General features: G+C 42.2%; 1 protein-coding gene across 1 annotated transcript; it reads right to left on the reverse strand.

Annotated features, from left to right (window-relative positions):
- Window positions 1–436: 436 nt before the first annotated feature.
- On the reverse strand, window positions 437–18,665 carry LOC142255667 (phospholipase A2 inhibitor 25 kDa subunit-like). Its single transcript, XM_075327080.1, has 5 exons — window positions 18,614–18,665; window positions 12,364–12,477; window positions 7,965–8,114; window positions 5,396–5,536; window positions 437–630 (listed from the first exon to the last, which is right to left on the reverse strand). Exons 1-5 carry the CDS (start codon window positions 18,663–18,665, stop codon window positions 437–439), a joined length of 651 nt encoding a protein of 216 aa, XP_075183195.1.
- Between the last annotated feature and the right edge of the window lie 232 nt (window positions 18,666–18,897).

Below are 18,897 nucleotides of genomic sequence, written 5' to 3' on the forward strand. Positions count from 1 at the left end.
GAGATAAAGCCCTATTAGAACGTCTTCTATTCGGCAGCATTACTTCTATTCATACCTCGGCTTGTGATCACATGAATTCCCATTCTTGCTGGAAATAGAGGGTGATCCTGACAGTGAGCACATTACACACAGTCAGGATTTGGCAGTATGAATACAGATAGAGAAATGTATTTTGAGATGGAAAATCTCTCTAAATATTTTACACTTAAGTCAAATACAAAGCTTAAACTAGATCTAGATTGTCCTTTTAATGGAAATGAGGTAGGATTAGCAGTTTAAAAAGTGAGACTAATATTACAAGGGAAGTAAACCCAACAGATGCTTGGATAAGGCCAAGATTTAGTTAAAAAAATATAAAGTTGGTAATAGAAGGAACAATGTAAAATATTTCACCCTAAAAACATTCATAATATTTTTAAGGAATATTTAAAACCAGTTAGAAGAACAATTTCGTCAGAAGAAGACAAAAGATGACCGGAGTCAGCACAAAAGTTTGAACACTTATGCTGCGATTGCTACAGGTAAACTTCACGTCCACTGTTAGATCTCCTGTGGTTTGCGACTGGCTGCCAAGATCACAGATGGATTTTGTTGCGCAACCTCGAATGGCTGAAGAAGACGTTGTCGATCCTGCAAAGATGAAACATTAAGCATTGAATGAGAAGATTGTTAATGCAAAAAAATGGGTTTGATGACCATAACGACTAGGGATGATCGAATACCTCAAATATTCGGCTTCGCGAATATTCGACGAATAACTCGCCGCTATGCGAATATTCGATGCGCAATGTAAGTCTATGGGAAGCCCGAATAGTTCAGAATAGTTGTTATTCGGGTTTCCCATAGACTTACATTGCGCATCGAATATTCGCAAATCGTGGCGACCTATTCGGAAAATATTTGCGAAGCCGAATATTTGAGGTATTCGATCATCCCTAATAACGACCAATTAAATTATAGCTTTATTTTCATATATTTACTATTTTGCTTGAGTACAAATCTACACTCTATGATCAGATATGTTCTTATGGTGTACATTTTTTTTTCATGCAGGATAATGATCCATAGAATATCATTAAGCATTACACACATTGGATTTAAGCCAAGGACAGATAAGTGTGCTTCATCAAAGATTTGGAACAGAATATAGCCGTATTTTTTGGCTTATAAGACTCACTGGATTATAAGACACACCCCAAATACAGAGCAAAAAAAGGTGACAAAAAAATGGGGTCCATTTTATAATCCGGTAGTGTCGTACCAGAGGGGGCAGCAGCAGTGATGGAGGAGTCACAGGAGGCAGGGACAGTGGATGTTCCAAAGCTGTAGGCTGGGTGGGGCTGCGGCGGAGGCCAGCGCTGTGGCGGAGGCTGGGAATTGGGCAGCTGTGCTGGTGCTGTGGGCAGCACTGCTGGGGCTCGGGCGGCTGTCGGTGGTGAGGCCTTCAAAGAAATAGTGCCCGGACTCAATGCAGATTGAGCTCTTGGCTCAATGGCAAGCCAACATCTCCTCTGCGCAAGCACCACCTCGGGGTGCCTTTTTTCTGAAGTCCGCTGATCAATGGGCCATAGGCGGCATGTGTACAGATGAGAGCTTGAGCTGAGAGCCCCATCTGCGCATGCGTCTACTTTAGGCAGAATTATTTGAAGTCCTCACCGCCCGCCCCGCAGTGCCAGTCCAGCCGCCGGAGACACCCACCTTACCACCAGCTGCCGGAGACCCTGCGCCGTAAAACCTACACAACCGACTCAGCACCAGCCGCCGGACACCCCGCACAGCTGCTGGAGACCTTGCACAACCACAATACCACCACAGACCCCGCAGAGCTGCCCCAGCACCAGCCGCCAGAGACCCCGCACAGCCGCACCAGTCGCCCCCTAGACAGCTGCCGCAGCATTCCCCCAGGCTCTTGTGACCCTCTCCACCACCGCTGTAAGCTACATTCAGATTATAAGGCGCACCCCTCACTTTCTTCCCAAATTTGGGGGAGGAAAAGTGCATCTTATAATCTGAAAAATATGGTACTTTATGCTAAATATTTCTTACGGAAAGTTTCACATCCATGTGCTAGCAAATCAAAATTCAGCAGCAAATAAATACAATATAATAGTCTGCATGTCAATACAATCTAATATAAGAATGTTGTACTTGATAACATTATTGATAGAGATGAGCGGACCTGTGGAAGTTTAGTTCAGCCGATTGAGCCAGACTTTAGATAAAGTTCAGTTTGGGACCTGGCCTTCCATTGGACCTGAACCTCAATAGAAGTCACTAATTGGGCAGTTTGGATCCCCGCCCACATGTAGCCAGCCATAAACAGATCACTTCTGAGGGCAGGTGGGTAAGTTTTCCCTTTCTTTTGGGTGCACACAACATCCGATCATGCTGTTGTTACCCCCAGTGTGAGACAATCAAAAACTGCAAGCGGCTCGAAAGGGCTGAGCACCAAGAGTACCCAATGCTCGATTGGTTTGCATACATAAAGCACCTGAACTCCGAACTCTGTTTTTTTGGGGAAAAAGTCTGTATTTGGCACAAACATTGAACTCAGGTTTGTTCATCCCAAATTATTGATATTTCCACTTCTCAGTGGCACTCAAATCTGTATTAACAAAGAACCTGAGAGCAATGATATCTGGTGATATAGGAATGATATCATTCATTACCAAAGATCCCTGAGATAATATTAACTCTCAAATGTCCAACTCAGCCCAGTTGGACAATATAATTATATTTAGCTGGGCACACACCTATAAGTAATTTGTGGTGCCCTGTGCCTAGTAGCCGCAGATAATAACCACATGTATATTTCAATCTGTATAACATTAGCTTTTATGAGATGCAGTTTTCTCTGCTGTTAACCACAAAACATACATTTGCTCACACTCCCTTACTAGGGCTAATCTCTTGAGATAAACCAACGCTTGAGACTGAGCCCTAGAAGGAGAAAGCGAGGAGCTGAGGTCTGAGGTAAATTCAGTCGGAGGTGAAGAGAGTAGTGTAACATGGAGATGGTCCTGTCCTGAGGTAACTGCTTAAACCTCTGGAGGGCAGGGTATCAGTCCCTAGGCCACCAGGACTTCCAAGGTCAGTGGCAAACTGATAGAATGCTATTACCTTTTTACAAGGGGAAGTGAATTTCCTAGGAGCACAGTGGCACATGTCAGTCTGGGAATGTCTAGAAGGAATTGTGAGTTTTCCTTCAGGATTCTTGTCACCTGCTCACCAGAAAGTAATAAAGATCCAGAGCGTTCTTGTCTTGAAAATCCCAGGATATCAAGATACCTATTCCTAGGGAAATAGTAGCAGAGGAAGGGTACACTATCGCCATACAGCAGAGAAGCCAACTCTCATCAGGGCAGGAAGTACCCCCATCATTATATGCTGTGATAAAAGTTCTGCAGAGCTACATTAAAAAGTTAAAAGCTCCCTGTCCTTTCTTAAGCAAGCTTAACACGCTACGATATATCAAACGATATGTTTTCGGAGTCATGTCGTTAGTGATGCACATCCGGCCTCATTTGACATATCGTAGAGTGTAACACAAATGAGTGACTGTGACCGAGCAAAAATACTCACCTTACCGTTGCTCGTTGACACGTCGCTCATTTTAAAAAAATCGAACGTCCTTCTGTGCTCCGGTTGTTCATTGTTCCCGAGGCAGCATACGTTGCTCCGTGTGACACCCCGGGAATGATGAACTGCAGCTTACCTGCCGCCGCCGGCAATGAGGAAGGAAGGAGGTGGGCGGGATGTTACGTCCCGCTCATCTCCGCCCCTCCACTTCTATTGGCCGGCCGCTGTGTGACGTCGCTGTGACGCCGAACGTCCCTCCCCCTTCAGGAAGAGGATGTTCGTTGCCCACAGCGAGGTCGTCGGGGAGGTAAGTACGTGTGACGGGGGTTATCGAGTTTGTGCGACACGGGCAAGAAATTGCCCGTGCCGCACAAATGATGGGGGCGGGTGTGATCGCACGACATATCAACACGTGTAAAGCAGGCTTTAGGCTGAATTATTCTCTGCTCCGCCATCCCTACTTCAATATCCCCAGGTCCCAGCCATAGTTGGGGGGATGAGAGGACAACCCTCTGGCACTGTGCATCGCCACCTATCTCCTGGGGACCTCCAGCAGTGACCGGCCATACCAAAGTCGAGCATCCCAACTGGTGGCACAAACTCTTTGTTTTATTTATTTATTTTATATTTTTTCTCCCTTTTCTTAAATATTAATTTTAATCTTGATTCCAAAAGCCTGTTGCTCATGCCCAGTATGGCGACATCGTCACTTGAAGCCACCACCGTGACATCAGAGGTCTACTGGGGGCGGCACAAATAATAAAGTCAATTTATTTTAAAGGGACATTAACTACTAATAAATACAGATACTGAGACCTTTTGTTGTAAGCATACGATGCCGTTGAGGACCTTGTTTGCTTTTCTATGATTAACTAAAGCAAATCTATTTTATAATTAGAGAATTTTAATATATTTAATAAAAGTTACATCTTCACTCATATACTTTTCCTCTCGCTTCTCCCTATCCTCTGTCAAGCTCTAGAAAACACAGAAGCAAGTTAGAAATGCAGCACCAATGTGCAGTTAGCAACAAATCCACAAGAGGGCAGCAGTGCACATGAAAGAATGGTCAACAAGCCGAAGTCTAATACCAGGAAGTAACGTCTGAACCGAGGGGAGAAGCAAGCCGACAATGAGTGGAAGGACGAGGGTCAGGAGCCAAAAGGACAAGTAAAAACCACAGAGAGAAGCCGTGCCAAGGTCAGTAAACGTAGCAGAGGTCAGAGACTGGGAGATCAGTCAGAATAGCAGAGGAGTCGGGGACCAAGACGCAGGACAGGACCGGGGTCAGGAAGACATGGGAGACAGACAACACAAGGTAGATGGAGGTCAGGGAGATGTCAGCTGGGTAGCGGGATGTAACAGAGCAAACTCAGGGGAACCAGTATCACACGCTGTAAGAGAGGAGCTATCACTGGCGGCGCTCTGGAAGAGAGTCGCGGAGTGACGCACCACAGAACAAACTCCACCCCCAAAACTTAACCCTGAAGGAGACAGGCCACAGTCATGACATCCTCATTTTATATTATTTAAACAAGTAGCATCCACTTACAAGAATGGTTCTCTTTGCCATAGCTTGTTAATTTTTCTCTCAATTGTCTCTATACAATATGTCCTCAATGTAAGTCAGTTACATAAAAATAGGGGTAATATATATTTCCTGGTAATTATTAATTCTTCCTAATAAATTTACTGACCTCTCAATATGCATATCGGAGAACTATTTACAAAGTGCAGTGTTCTCGATCAGTTCTCGATTGGTAGGTCATTGTTGATAAGAAATGTTGATGTAGAGAAAAGAGCTCTGTTTTCGTACCTGACATTTTTGTTGATTCAAGAAGACACATATTCTCATTGCCGGTGCATTGCATTGTATTCGAACTGGAACAATAGGTAGAAGTAGCAGAAACGCAGTGTTGGCAGACCTGTCCATTAGGGGTAGAGCTTTGTGCCGGTACTAAAGTGAAATAGATGAAAAAAAAATAAGTGAAGAAGTTGTCTTCATAAACTTTACACCGTGAAATTTTATCAATCACCCTTCTTCGATTTAAACTTTCAAAGACAGCTTCATTAACATTTCTGAACAAATCAAAATTACTCCAAATCCTCCAACTGCCCTGAAAGACATGTATGACCATATCTTACCATATTCGCACACTAATCTTATGCAATATGTGCACAGGTTCATCAGTGTTTCCTTTCCTATTTCCATTGCTGAACTGTGAACTGTGATGTTCTCCACTATCCAGATTCACCACAAAACAGCAACTGCATTCTCTACCTCTGCTTTTATACAGGCTATGAAGTCCCTCTTGATTGGCTGCACTATACCTTGGGACACGTATTATTGAATAAGCGCAAAACAGACTGTTTGCAGCACCAGCTGGAAGCCTTCATCAAGGATAGGGTCACCATCTCACAGATAAAAAGCATAGACAGTATCTCACGGGTATTTTCAATTTTCTTTATTCCATCAGGCAACGTTTCACACTACATATGGGTTTTATTAAGCATTCTCCCTTAGTCCTACCTTCATTTATCACACGGTCGCATCTGGAGCATGGTGTAATACATGTCTCCCAAACCTGGGGATATGTTAGGCTGTTGCTCTGACCACTTGGGGATAGGGCTGCCTCACAGGGAACTCTCAACCTGGTGCCTGCTGTTGGGATTGTTGGAAGTGAAGTCTCACCCTGGTGCCTGCTGTTGGGATTGTTGGAAGTGAACTCTCAACCTGGTGCCTGCTATTGGGATTGTTGGGAGTGAACTCTCAACCTGGTGCCTGCTGTTGGGATTGTTAAGAGTGAACTCTCAACCTGGTGTCTGCTGTTGGGATTGTTGGAAATGAACTCTCAACCTGGTGCCTGCTGTTGGGATTGTTGGAAGTGAACTCAACCTGGTGCCTGCTGTTGGGATTGTTGGGAGTGAACTCTCAACCTGGTGTCTGCTGTTGGGATTGTTGGAAGTGAACTCTCAACCTGGTGTCTGCTGTTGGGATTGTTGGGAGTGAACTCTCAACCTGGTGCCTGCTGTTGGGATTGTTGGGAGTGAACTCTCAACCGGGTGCCTGCTGTTGGGATTGTTGGGAGTGAACTCTCAACCTGCTATCTGCTGTTGGGATTGTTGGAAGTGAACTCTAAACCGGGTGCCTGCTATTGGGATTGTTGGGAGTGAACTCTCAACCTGGTATCTGCTGTTGGGATTGTTGGAAGTGAACTCTCAACCTGGTGTCTGCTGTTGGGACTGTTGGAAATGAACTCTCAACCTGGTGCCTGCTGTTGGGATTGTTGGGAGTGATCTCTCAACCTGGTGCCTGCTGTAGGGATTGTTGGAAGTGAACTCTCAACCTGGTGCCTGCTGTTGGGATTGTTGGAAGTGAACTCTCAACCTGGTGCCTGCTGTTGGGATTGTTGGGGGTGAACTCTCAACCGGGTGCCTGCTGTTGGGATTGTTGGGAGTGAACTCTCAACCTGGTATCTGCTGTTGGGATTGTTGGAAGTGAACTCTAAACCGGGTGCCTGCTATTGGGATTGCTGGGAGTGAACTCTCAACCTGGTATCTGCTGTTGGGATTGTTGGAAGTGAACTCTCAACCTGGTGTCTGCTGTTGGGATTGTTGGAAATGAACTCTCAACCTGGTGCCTGCTGTTGGGATTGTTGGGAGTGAACTCTCAATCTGTTGTCTGCTGTAGGGATTGTTGGATGTGAACTCTCAACCTGGTGCCTGCTGTTGGGATTGTTGGAAGTGAACTCTCAACCTGGTGCCTGCTGTTGGGATTGTTGGGGGTGAACTCTCAACCTGGTGCCTGCTGTTGGGATTGTTGCATTTCTATTGACTTTTTCGTACGTTTACGCTGGAAGTCCCAGTAGGAGCAGGCGCTAGCACCTTAAGCATTGAGCACCTCAAATAATGTAGTGCACTTCAGCACTTTGGATAATCTGGGTTTTACCAGTTTTGGTATCTGTCCTTCTATTCCACTTTTGAGGAACTTCTTATTATGAAGGGAAATGTGTCGGGTGGTCTTTGACCACGTTGGTACAGAGTGGTACATTTGGGCCTTGTGCTCTTCATATTTCCCAGAGTTAATAATTTTTGTTGAGTTTATCTTGTATTATTTTTGGTATTCCACAAAAGAAAAAAAGTGGCTCCACTCCAAGGTCCATAAAAAGTATTTATTGGTACAAAAAAGTGTGCAGAGCTGGGTGTGAGCTCCCCCAAGACTACGGCCATTTTGCGCTAACCATGCACTTCTACGGGTATATGTGCAAACATGGTACCATTAAAAATTTTATCTCAAGATGCAAAAACTAAGCCATCAAGTTTGGAGCCCATTTATTTCTCAAACTACAAGTATAGGAGGAAGGAAGCAGAACTGGATGACTTACATGAAGGGGTATCTGGAGTACAGTTATCGCTGCTGCTGCAGCAGGAAATGCCCATCCTTATTTGTCCTTCCGGTATGCTGAGACTGCCCTGAAAGCCACAATCAGTTGAACTCCCGCACGACCTGATGAAAGATACTTTAGTCGTTCCACCTAGAAATAAACAAATGTTGTTTTCTATCTATTAAAATTATCCAGGCTACTAAAAATTTATTGAAATTAAAATTCACCAGCCTTCCTAAATTTATCCTCAAAACAGTGATTTCCGGCAGATAAATCCTCCTAGGGGAGAGGGGAGAGCAAAAGGGAGAACCATGCTCTTTATAAATATTAAACTCTACAGGAGAGACATTAACCACTGACCAAAAGAGTTTACATTGCAGAGGAGAGACCATAAGAGCTTACACTCTACAGGAGAGAGAGAGAGGAAATCCCTGACCATAACTGCTTAAACTCTAGAGGGGAGAGAGAGGAACCCGCTGACCATAAGAGCTTACACTCTACAAGCGAGGGAGAGGACGCAGCTGACCATACGAGCTTATGTGGCGCCCCTGCTGCTCCAGTCGCCACGTAAGCTCAATTAAGGTGCAGTATTTGCCTCGGTTAAGGAGGGGGTTAATCACCTGTGTTCCACATTTACACTTTACATACAGTTTAGGAGCCTTCTCACTGGGGAGCTAGACTAGGGTAGGTGGGGCATTGGCCAACACGAAGCTTGTGACTTCCCGGTCACTAGGACAACCACCTGGAGGGCGGGTTCCATTTGGCATAGAAGTAGGAGCAACTTTATGCAATCTTCAGTCAGTCTTACTGGAACATCAGTTCTGGTGACACAACACCACCACTACCTTCTTCCTTTTCCTTCTTCATGGGGCCCAGGCTTGGAGCAGAACGCTCAGCCCGGGTTCCTCACTACTGGAGAGGTAACTCTTACAAAGGACATTTTCCAAACTTCTTCCAACGTATCCGAGGTCAATGGGGCCCATCACAGCGGTGGCCAGTACTTCAGCAGCCACAACCGGGTTACTTTAAAGACCTGAGTAAAGACACCTGGAACCACAGCAGCCGACTCGGGATTATTGCCAGCGCCAGCGCCCTGCACCTTGGTGCCCACAGCCACCGCCACTGCTACTCCCCTCATCATCCTCCTTGGGGCCTGCTCCACCTGTGGGGAGCGATACCATCCTTGCTACTACTACCATCAGCCCCGAAGGACGGAGACAGCAGCGGCGGCTATTCCCTGGCCATGTACCGCAGGTAGCGTCATGACACACATAACTCCCAACCTCCTATCCCCCTTTTATTGTGGACACCTCGGGGCATGAAACTGAGCAGGCCACCGTGACATCCCAGATCTCCACACCACCCCAGTGACGAGTACCGTACCGCACCTGAACCTCCTGCCTCCCTGGGTTCCACACTTACACTCTATAGGAGAGAGAGAGGAACCTGCTGACCATAAGAGCTTACACTCTACAGGAGAGATAGGACCCTGCTAACCATAAGAGCTTACACTCAAGAGAAGAGAGAGGATCCGGTAATTATAAGAGCCTACACTCTACTGGAGAGAGAGAAGTCTTCGTTGACAATAAGAGTTTATACTCTACAGCAGAGAGAGAGGACCCTGCTAACCATGACAGCATACACTCTACAGGTTACAGAGTAGTAGGTTGACCATAAGAGCATGCACACTACAGGAGAGATAGGACCCCGCTAAACATAAGGGCTTACACTCAACAGAGGAGAGAGTATCCGCTGATCATAAGAGCTTACATTCTACCAGAGAGAGAAAAGACTTTGTTGACCATAAGAGCTTACACTCTACAGGAGAGAGAGGACCACGATGACCATAAGAGGTTACACTCTATAGGAAAAAGATAGGACCCCACTGACCATGAGAGCTTAAAGTCTAGGACGAGGACTCTGTTGGCCCTAAGAACTTATACTCTGCTGGAGACAGAGAGAGAGAACCCTGTTAACCATAAGAGTTTACAGTCTGCAGGAGAGAAAGGATGCCCGCTGATCATACGAGACTACACTCTACAGGAAAAAAACAAGACCTCACTGACCATGAGAGCTTACACTCTGCAAAAGTGAGAGAGAGGACCCTGTTTACCCTAAGAGCTTAGACTCTGCAGGAGACTGAGAGAAATAACCCCATTGACAATAAGCGCTTATACTCTACAAGAGAGAGAGGACCTTGCAGACCATAAGAGCTTAGCTTACACTCCACAGCAGAGAGACAGGACCCCACTGACCATGAGAGCTTACACTCTACAGAAGTGAGAGAGAGGATACTATTGACCATAAGAGTTAACACTGCAGGAGACAGAGAAAGAGAACCCTGTTGACCATAAGAGCTTACACTCTACAAGAGAGATAGGGCTTCACTGTCTGTAAGATCTTACACTCTACAGGAGAAAGAAGACACCATGAACCATAAGGTCTTACGATCTAGGAAAATAGAAAGGACCCCACTGACCTTGAGAGCTTACACTCTATAGGAGTACACCGCTGACCCTGAAAGCTTATACTCTAAAGGAGAAAAAGACTTATCCAGTGACTCTTGAGATGGAAAACCAGTCTGCCGTAGAAACTGTGCTCCACTGGGAATTGCTAATCTATGATGTCATAAGTACTTACCACCTCCCCACAAGGGATGATCCACTAGATTTCATAGCTGCACAGCATTATGGGATGCCAATGCAAAAAGACATTAGCCCACTCTCAGCAGTGGGGGAAATGTTTTGTTTTTGTGAACTTTTAATGGAAACTCAAAATGTTCAAATTTATGTGAAATGTTTTTTGTATTTTTAAAGCTACATCTGCAGCAGGACAAATACAATAAGGTTTATACCATCTTGTAAATGACAGATGTCACTTTAAATCAATCATATGAGCTACGGAATTTTCCCATGTAAAATTCAACCGCCGGGACTTAAAATGTTCTTATGAAATTTCATTTGAAGAATATTTTGAGACCAAAGGCAAATCGCTGCCCGTGGCGAACAATATCGCTAGTACGTGTCACATGCACATACCGTCGTAACGATGTCGCTGTGGCCGCCAAACAAACTCTTTTTTAAGGGGGCAGATCGTTCGGCATCACAGCGACGTCACACAGCGAGCCACCAATAGAAGCGGAGGGGCGGAGAGCAGCCGCATGAACGTCACTCCCACCTTGTTGCCGGAGGACACAGGAACGCTGTTGTTCATCGTTCCCGGGGTGTCACACGTAGCGATGTGTGCTGCCTCAGGAATAACAAGCAACCTGCATCCAAAATGAGCAACGATATTTGGGAAAAGAACGATGTGTCAACAATTAACAATTCTGGCAGTATTTCGGATCAATAGTGGTCGCTGGTAAGTGTCACACGCAACGACGTCGCTAACGATGCCGGATGTGTGTCACGAATTCCGTGACACCAGCGATATCTCGTTAGCGATGTCGCTGCATAATTATTGTAAGTTGAAAGCTTTATTCTCTCTGTAGCTCAGCCCTACATATCTGAATTGCCCCCCCAGTCTTCAATAAAATCACTGCCTACTCCTGTTTAACCCAACGCAAGGATTAGATCAGGGGTTGGGAATCTTTTTGGCTGAGAGCCATGATAGCCACATATTTTAAAACATAATTCCGTGAGACCCATACTCACCAGCTGGAAGCGGCAGTGGTGGAGCAGCTCAGAAGGTAGGGTAGGTGATGCTGCGGGCACGGAGGAAGGGGTGTCGCAGCTCAAGAGGGTCAGTGTGCAGAGGGTTGCCGATAATGCTGCGGGCTTGTGGGGTATCCCAGCAATGGGCATTATTGATCTGCTGGTGGGCTCAGAAGAGGGGATGTCATGGCTCAGTGTGTGGCAGTGGAGGGTCGGCGATACTGTGCACTCATGGAGTGTGGTGGTAACGAGGACCAATGATCTTCTGGTGGGATGCTTTGAATCTCCGGCAGTTAACGAGATTGACTTCAAGAAAATGACTGTGGCGCGTGCGCAGATCGACGAAATGGACTTCAAGAAAATAGCTGCGGAGTCCTATCTCTGCACGCGCTGTCTCCGTGGCCATTTTCTTGAAGTTGATCTCGTCAACTGTGGGAGATTCAATGCAGCTCGTAGTCCGCCCAAGAGACACCAAGAGCCCGTAGTATCACCAACCTTGCACCAGCACTGCCGTCCGGTAAGCCATATGCGGTTTGTATGACACACCCCCAGTTTTGGGGGGAAAAAGTGCATCTTAAAAATCGGAAAATATGGTATTTTTTATTAAAGACCTGTATGCGAGCCAGATGCAGCCATCAAACGTGCCACATCTGGCTCGCGAGCCATATGTTCCCAACCCCTGTATTAGATGAAAGCTAACTTCTATTATTTTTGAATGGAAGATGGAATATGATCATATAACTCACCAGCATCAGTTTCTGTGTATGAGGATGCACACAAAGCGCCTGATGGACACGTCACACTGATGCCTGAGCATGATGTGTATGTAGAAACGCATTGCGTACAGTCGAGGGCGTAGCCTAAAGAAAAGTCGCAAAACAAGCACAATGGTCACCTCTTACATTGAAATAGCTAAAATAATCACACATAAAAAATACTTACTGTAAATTATTTTGTTATTATTGCAATTTTTACATTCTTTTGCAGGTATTATATTTATTTAGAATATTGTATGATGTTATAATTAGGGATGAGCGAAACCAAACTGCAAAACTCGGGGACACAATCTTTTAACTTTATGCCCAGTTCCTGTTATGGTTTGTAATTTGAATAAAGCTGGGCCGGCAGCAAGCTTTTTCGGTGTGGGCTAAATCACAGCCATGTCAAGTATTACTTTATTGGTCGCAACACAACTTGAAAAAATAAAATAAAAAAAAATTAAATGGGCTGCCACCCTATTTTTGATAACAGACATGTTATGGGCAGCTATGGGTCACTGTTGTCTGCTTTACCTTGGCTGGTTGTCGAAAATAGAGCGGATCCCAACTGTTTTTTTTTTATTATTTACATAAATAAATAAGAAAACCAACTTGAGGTACCGTCCATTTTCAATAACCAACCAAGGTAAAGCAGACTGCTGGGGACTGGAATTATCAAGGTGGGGAGATCCAGGTTTATTTGGTGCCTCCCTGCATAAAATTTGCATCCTGAAGGTATCATGTGCTGTCCGGTTCCACACACGCAAATTGCTACTATGGCGTCTGACTCTGTTCACATTGCAGAGTCCGACATTCAGCCTGGTTTCTGTTAGTGCTCAGCTCGGCTGGGCGTCGGCTGAGCTGTTTCACTGCTTCCAACCGTTCAGAAGTTATTCCTTTTTGGAGCACTATTTTAGTCTTCTGTGAGCCAGGTTTATAATTACTAAAGCGGGCGTCACACGTTACGATCTACATTATGCATGAGCGATCGTGCTCGCCCCCGTCGTTTGTGCGTCACGAGCAATTAGTTGCCCAGGGCGCACAAAGTTGCTAAACCGCCGTCACACGTACTTACCTGCTGAGCGACGTCGCTGTGGACGGCGAACATCCACTTCCTGAGGGGGGTGGGACGTTCGGCATCACAGCGACGTCACACAGCGGCCGGCCAATAGAAGCAGAGGGCCGCAGATCAGCGGGACGTAAACATCCCGCCCACCTCCTTACTTCCGCATAGCGGGAGCCGCGGGATGCAGGGAAGCTGTGTTCATCGTTCCCGGGGTGTCACACGGAGCGATGTGTGCTGCCCCGGGTACGATGAACAACCGGCGCAAAGAAAAATAAACGACTTTTTAAGAATAAACAATGTGTCAACGATACACGATTTGCTAACGTTTTGCGTCGCTCGTAGGTGTCACACGGGACGACATCGTAATCAATGCCGGATGTGCGTCACGAAAACCATGACCCCGACGACATATCGCACGATAGATCGTCTCATGTGACGCCCGTTTAACTCCAGCTGGTCTCTTCCTATTTAAGGCTGGGGAGTTTTGTAAAAAGCTGCTGAAGAAAGCATCAGCTATCCCAGTCTCTGTGGCACTCTGTTCATGGTGAACAGCAGTAGCTTTGTTGCGTAGTGTGAAAGTTTCCTTGTTGTAAGTTTTTCCCAGCCCTTTCCTTTATTCCCAAGCACTTATATTGTCTCCCCTTCGTGTGTGAGTGCAGTGTTGGGATAATGGTCCCTTGTCTGTGTCTTTTCTGTGGGGTTGCATTTCTTGGTTTCTGTCCCATTCCCAGAGTTGGGGGGAGTAAGATCAGGACCTGGCAAGAGACAGCGCCAAGTCGGGGACCAAGACCTCTCTACCATCAAGGATACCCCCGGGGTGAGGGTGATCATAGGGGCCTCAGTCTTAGGGCCAGCTGAGGATCCCCTGATCTATTAGTACCACTCCTGTGACAGACGGCAACTCCAGAAGTGGCACATACATTAGATGTGAGAAATTTGGTGTTTTACCAGGCTCTTCCCGATTGCCCTGCTGCAGTGGCAAATGGGTAATTCTTTTGAGATTCATATTAGCTGTGAATTGAAAGCTGACATCAAGCTCAGAAGTTAGTAATGGAGAGGCATCTATCAGACACCCCTATTACTAACTTGGGAAGTGAATGGGTAGAAATTAGAGATGAGCGAACCCGAAGAGTAAAGTTCGGTGTTCACACTGAAAATGGACATCACAAAAAAAAAATCAGTGTTTGAGTTTGGATGATTTAAGTATGCTAACCAGTCGCTCGAGCATCGATGTGCTCGGGTACACTTAGCCCAGGGTAACAAGAGTATTATCTCATATAGTGTTTATGGAAAATGAAGGAAGACGAACTCTGGTGCCACCTATTGAAGGTAGCAATCATATAAGTCAAAGTGACCCTCCAATGAGTCTTGTCGTATCACTTAGGATTTATGCCAGATCAGAACCTCAATTTGCAGACAGTTTTTCGGGATACTTGTCCCTCGTCAGTGCAAAGTGTGAGATCTGATCTGGCTGTATGATAGGCTAAGACATAGTCTAAAGGGGAAGCTATTCTCCTTACAGAGACTAAAACACCATTCCAGTGAAGAGACTTAAGCAGTAATGCTCCTCTGGGAAATATTCAAACTGTCTCTTCAGTGAGGAAGAAGATGAAATCTGGTGCCACCTATTGGAGGTAGCAATCCTATAAGTCAAAGTGACCCTCCAACGAGTCTTGTCGTATGACTTAGGATTTATGCCAGATCAGAACCTCAATTTGCAGACAGTTTTTCGGGATAGTTGTCCCTCGTCAGTGCAAAGTGTGAGACCTGATCTGGCTGTATGATAGGCTAAGACGTAGTCTAAAGGGGAAGCTATTTTCCTTATGGAGGCTAACACACCATTCCAGTGAGGAGACTTAAGCAGTAATGCTCCTCTGGGAAATATTCAAACTGTCTCTTCAGTGAGGAAGAAGATGAACTCTGGTGCCACCTATTGGAAGTAACAATCCTAAAAGTCAGAGTGACCGATACAGCCAGATCAGATCTCATAATTATCCCTGACGAGGAACAACCATCCGTAAACACCGTGCCTGCAAATTGAGGTTCTGATCTGGCATAAATCTTAAGGGGCACTTTGCACACTGCGACATCGCAGGTGCGATGTCGGTGGGGTCAAATTGAAAGTGACGCACATCCGGCATCGCATGCGACATCGCAGTGTGTAAAGCCTAGATGATACGATTAACGAGCGCAAAAGCGTCGTAATCGTATCATCGGTGCAGCGTCGGCGTAATTCATAATTACGCTGACGCGACGGTCCGATGTTGTTCCTCGCTCCTGCGGCAGCACACATCGCTGTGTGTGAAGCCGCAGGAGCGAGGAACATCTCCTACCGGCGTCACCGCGCCTTCCGTAGGATATGTGGAAGGAAGGAGGTGGGCAGGATGTTTACATCCTGCTCATCTCCGCCCCTCCGCTCCGAGGCGACCTGCCGTGTGACGTCGCAGTGACGCCGCACGACCCACCCCCTTAACAAGGAGGCGGGTCGTCGGCCACAGGGACATCGCACGGCAGGTGAGTGTGTGTGTGAAGCTGGCGTAGCGATAATTTTCGCTACGCCAGCTATCACCACATATCGCTGCTGCGACGGGGGCGGGGACTATCGCACTCAGCATTGCAGCATCGGCCTGCGATGTCGCAGTGTGCAAAGTGCCCCTTAGTCATACGACAAGACTTGTTGGAGGGTCACTTTGAGTTCAAGGATTGAACCTCCAATAGGTGGCACCAGAGTTTGTCTTCTTCCAGGTCGAGCTCAATGGGACTTCTTATCTCTGACAGTATTGTTACATTAATATTGTTATATCATTTTTATTTACTCCCTGCATTATTTTTATTATTGGCAATATTGTTTTTATTACATTTAGATTATTATTTATTGTATTGTTGTGCTATTTTTAGTAGTATTATTTATTTGTTAATTTTAGTATTTATCGTTGCTATATTTAATAGTGCCTTTATACTATTTTGAAATTCTTATTTAATTTTTTGCAATGCATTCCTGGCCATTTGTATTAAAGTATTATTGTTTTTATCATATTTAAATGATTATATTTTTGTAATATTATTAGTATTATTATTTTGCTGTATGAAGTTTACTGCTGTATTGTAATAATACTTAGGAATATTATATTACTGTATTATTTTGATTTATAACCTGTAATATTGTTTTTTTGTTATTAGTAGTATTGTTTTTTTTATGGTACATTTAGTTTATTTTTTCTGTATTAAATTTATAATTAATTAAATAGCTATTTATAGAGTTTTTAGGAAAATATTTATTGTTATGTAATGTTCTATTTGTAATATTGGTTTTATTGGATTTAGATTATAATATTACTTTAATTTTTTTACTGTATTAATTTACTGCTATTTATTTTAAAATAGTAAAATTGTTATGTCAATGTAATACTAATATTATTAATAAATGCATAAAAATAATATTTTTACTTTATTATACACTTTGCTTTACTATATTATATGCTTATTAAATATTTATTATGTTATCTATTTATTTGTGTGTAATGTTCTAACCATTTGTATTATTTTGCTAGTATTAGATATATATTATCATTTAGGGTTTCTTTGCTGTTTTATTTTATTATTTTTTTATGTTTATTATATCAATATAATAATAACATTAATGATAAATTAAAAATCAATTAAAATAAATCTACTGCATTATTTTGATTTATAACCTTTAATACTGTTTTTTTGTTATTAGTATTATTGTTTTTATTACATTTAGTTTATTTTTTTGTATTCATTTTGTAATTAATAATATAGCCATTTATAGAATATTTAGGAAAATAATTTTATTATGTTATGTAATGTTCTATTTGTAATATTGGTATTATTGGATTTTAGATTATACTACTTTATTTTTTTACTGTATTAATTTACTACTGTTTATTTTAAAATAGTAAAATTCTTATATCAAGGTAATACTAATATTAATAAATGCATATTTTTTTTACTTTATTATACACTTTACTTTACTTATCTGCTTATTAAATATTTATTATGTTATTTATTCCTGTAATGTTCTAAGCATTTGTATTTTTTTTGTATTCGATATATACTATTTTATCATTTAGATTTTTTTTGCTGTTTTATTTTATTAATTGTTTTATGTTTTTTATATCAGTAAAATAACAGAATTAATAATAAATTATACATCAATAAAAACAAAATATACTATTATTTTGATTTATAACCTGTAATACTGTTTTTTTTTGTTATTAGTAGTATTGATTTTATTACATTTAGTTTATTTTTTTTCTGTATTCATTTTGTAATTAATAATATAGCCATTTATAGAATATTTAGGAAAATAATTTTATTATGTTATGTAATGATCTATTTGTAATATTGGTTTTATTGGATTTTAGATTATAATATTACTTTATTTTTTTACTGTAATTTTTTTTAATTTTACTGTTTTAATTTTAAAAAGAAAAACTGTTATAGCAATGTAATGCTAATATTATTAATAGATGCATAAAAATATTTTTACTTTATTATACACTTTACTTTACTATATTATCTGCCTATTAAATATTTATTATTTTATTTATTTATTCCTGTAATGCTCTAAGCATTTGTATTATTTTTTTGTATTCGATATATGTTTTATCATTTAGACATTTTTCTACTGCATTATTTTGATTTATAACCTGTAATATTTTTTTTTGTTATTAGTAGTATTGTTTTTATTACATTTAGTTTTTTTTTTAATTCATTTTGTAATTAATAATATAGCTATTTATAGAATTTTTAGGATAATAATGTTATTGTTATGCAATGTTCTATTTGTAATATTGGGTTTATTGGATTTTAGATTATATTACTTTATTTTTTTTTACTGTATTAATTTACTACTGTTTATGTTTAAATAGTAAAATTGTTATATCATTGAAATACTAATATTATTAATAAATGCATACAAAATAGTATTTTTAATTTATACATTTTACTTATTAAATATTTATTATGTTATTTACCGTATTTCTTCCCGTAATGTTCTAACTATTTGTATTATTTTTTGTATTAGATATATATTATTTTATTATTTAGATTTTTTTTGCTATTTTATTGTTTTATTTTTATTTTATCAGTATAATAACAAAATTAATAATAACTTAAAAATCAATTAAAATAAATCTAAAAACTTACTTTTTGCTGAAAAAGCTGCAAGGAGACTTAGAATTCCAAATAGGGAGCTCATCTTTTTTTTGTGCAATAGAAATATTCCTTTGAGGTCTTGAGAAATCTTAGTTGAGCTTCATATTTATACTTATGATTTGAGGAAGGGCGAAGGGGAGGGTATGAAGAATTTCAAAGAAATTATCACTTGCTTACTAAGAACTGGAAAGTTTACATACCACCCATTTTCTTTCTGTAAATACAATTGTAAGTAAATTCTAACATTTTTGGTTTGTTGATAAATTGTACAAAAT

Source organism: Anomaloglossus baeobatrachus, chromosome 11 (genome assembly GCF_048569485.1).
Source record: "Anomaloglossus baeobatrachus isolate aAnoBae1 chromosome 11, aAnoBae1.hap1, whole genome shotgun sequence".
NCBI lineage: Eukaryota > Metazoa > Chordata > Amphibia > Anura > Aromobatidae > Anomaloglossus > Anomaloglossus baeobatrachus.

Coding starts and splice junctions, on each gene's coding strand:
- LOC142255667 (XM_075327080.1), bottom strand. CDS start 18,665: ATGAGCTCCCTATTTGGAATTCTAAGTCTCCTTGCAGCTTTTTCAGCA. Junction 12,478..18,613: donor TGCAGCTTTTTCAGCAAAAA/GTAAGTTTTTAG, acceptor ACTTTTCTTTAG/GCTACGCCCTCGACTGTACG. Junction 631..5,395: donor TGAATCAACAAAAATGTCAG/GTACGAAAACAG, acceptor TCATCTTTGCAG/GATCGACAACGTCTTCTTCA.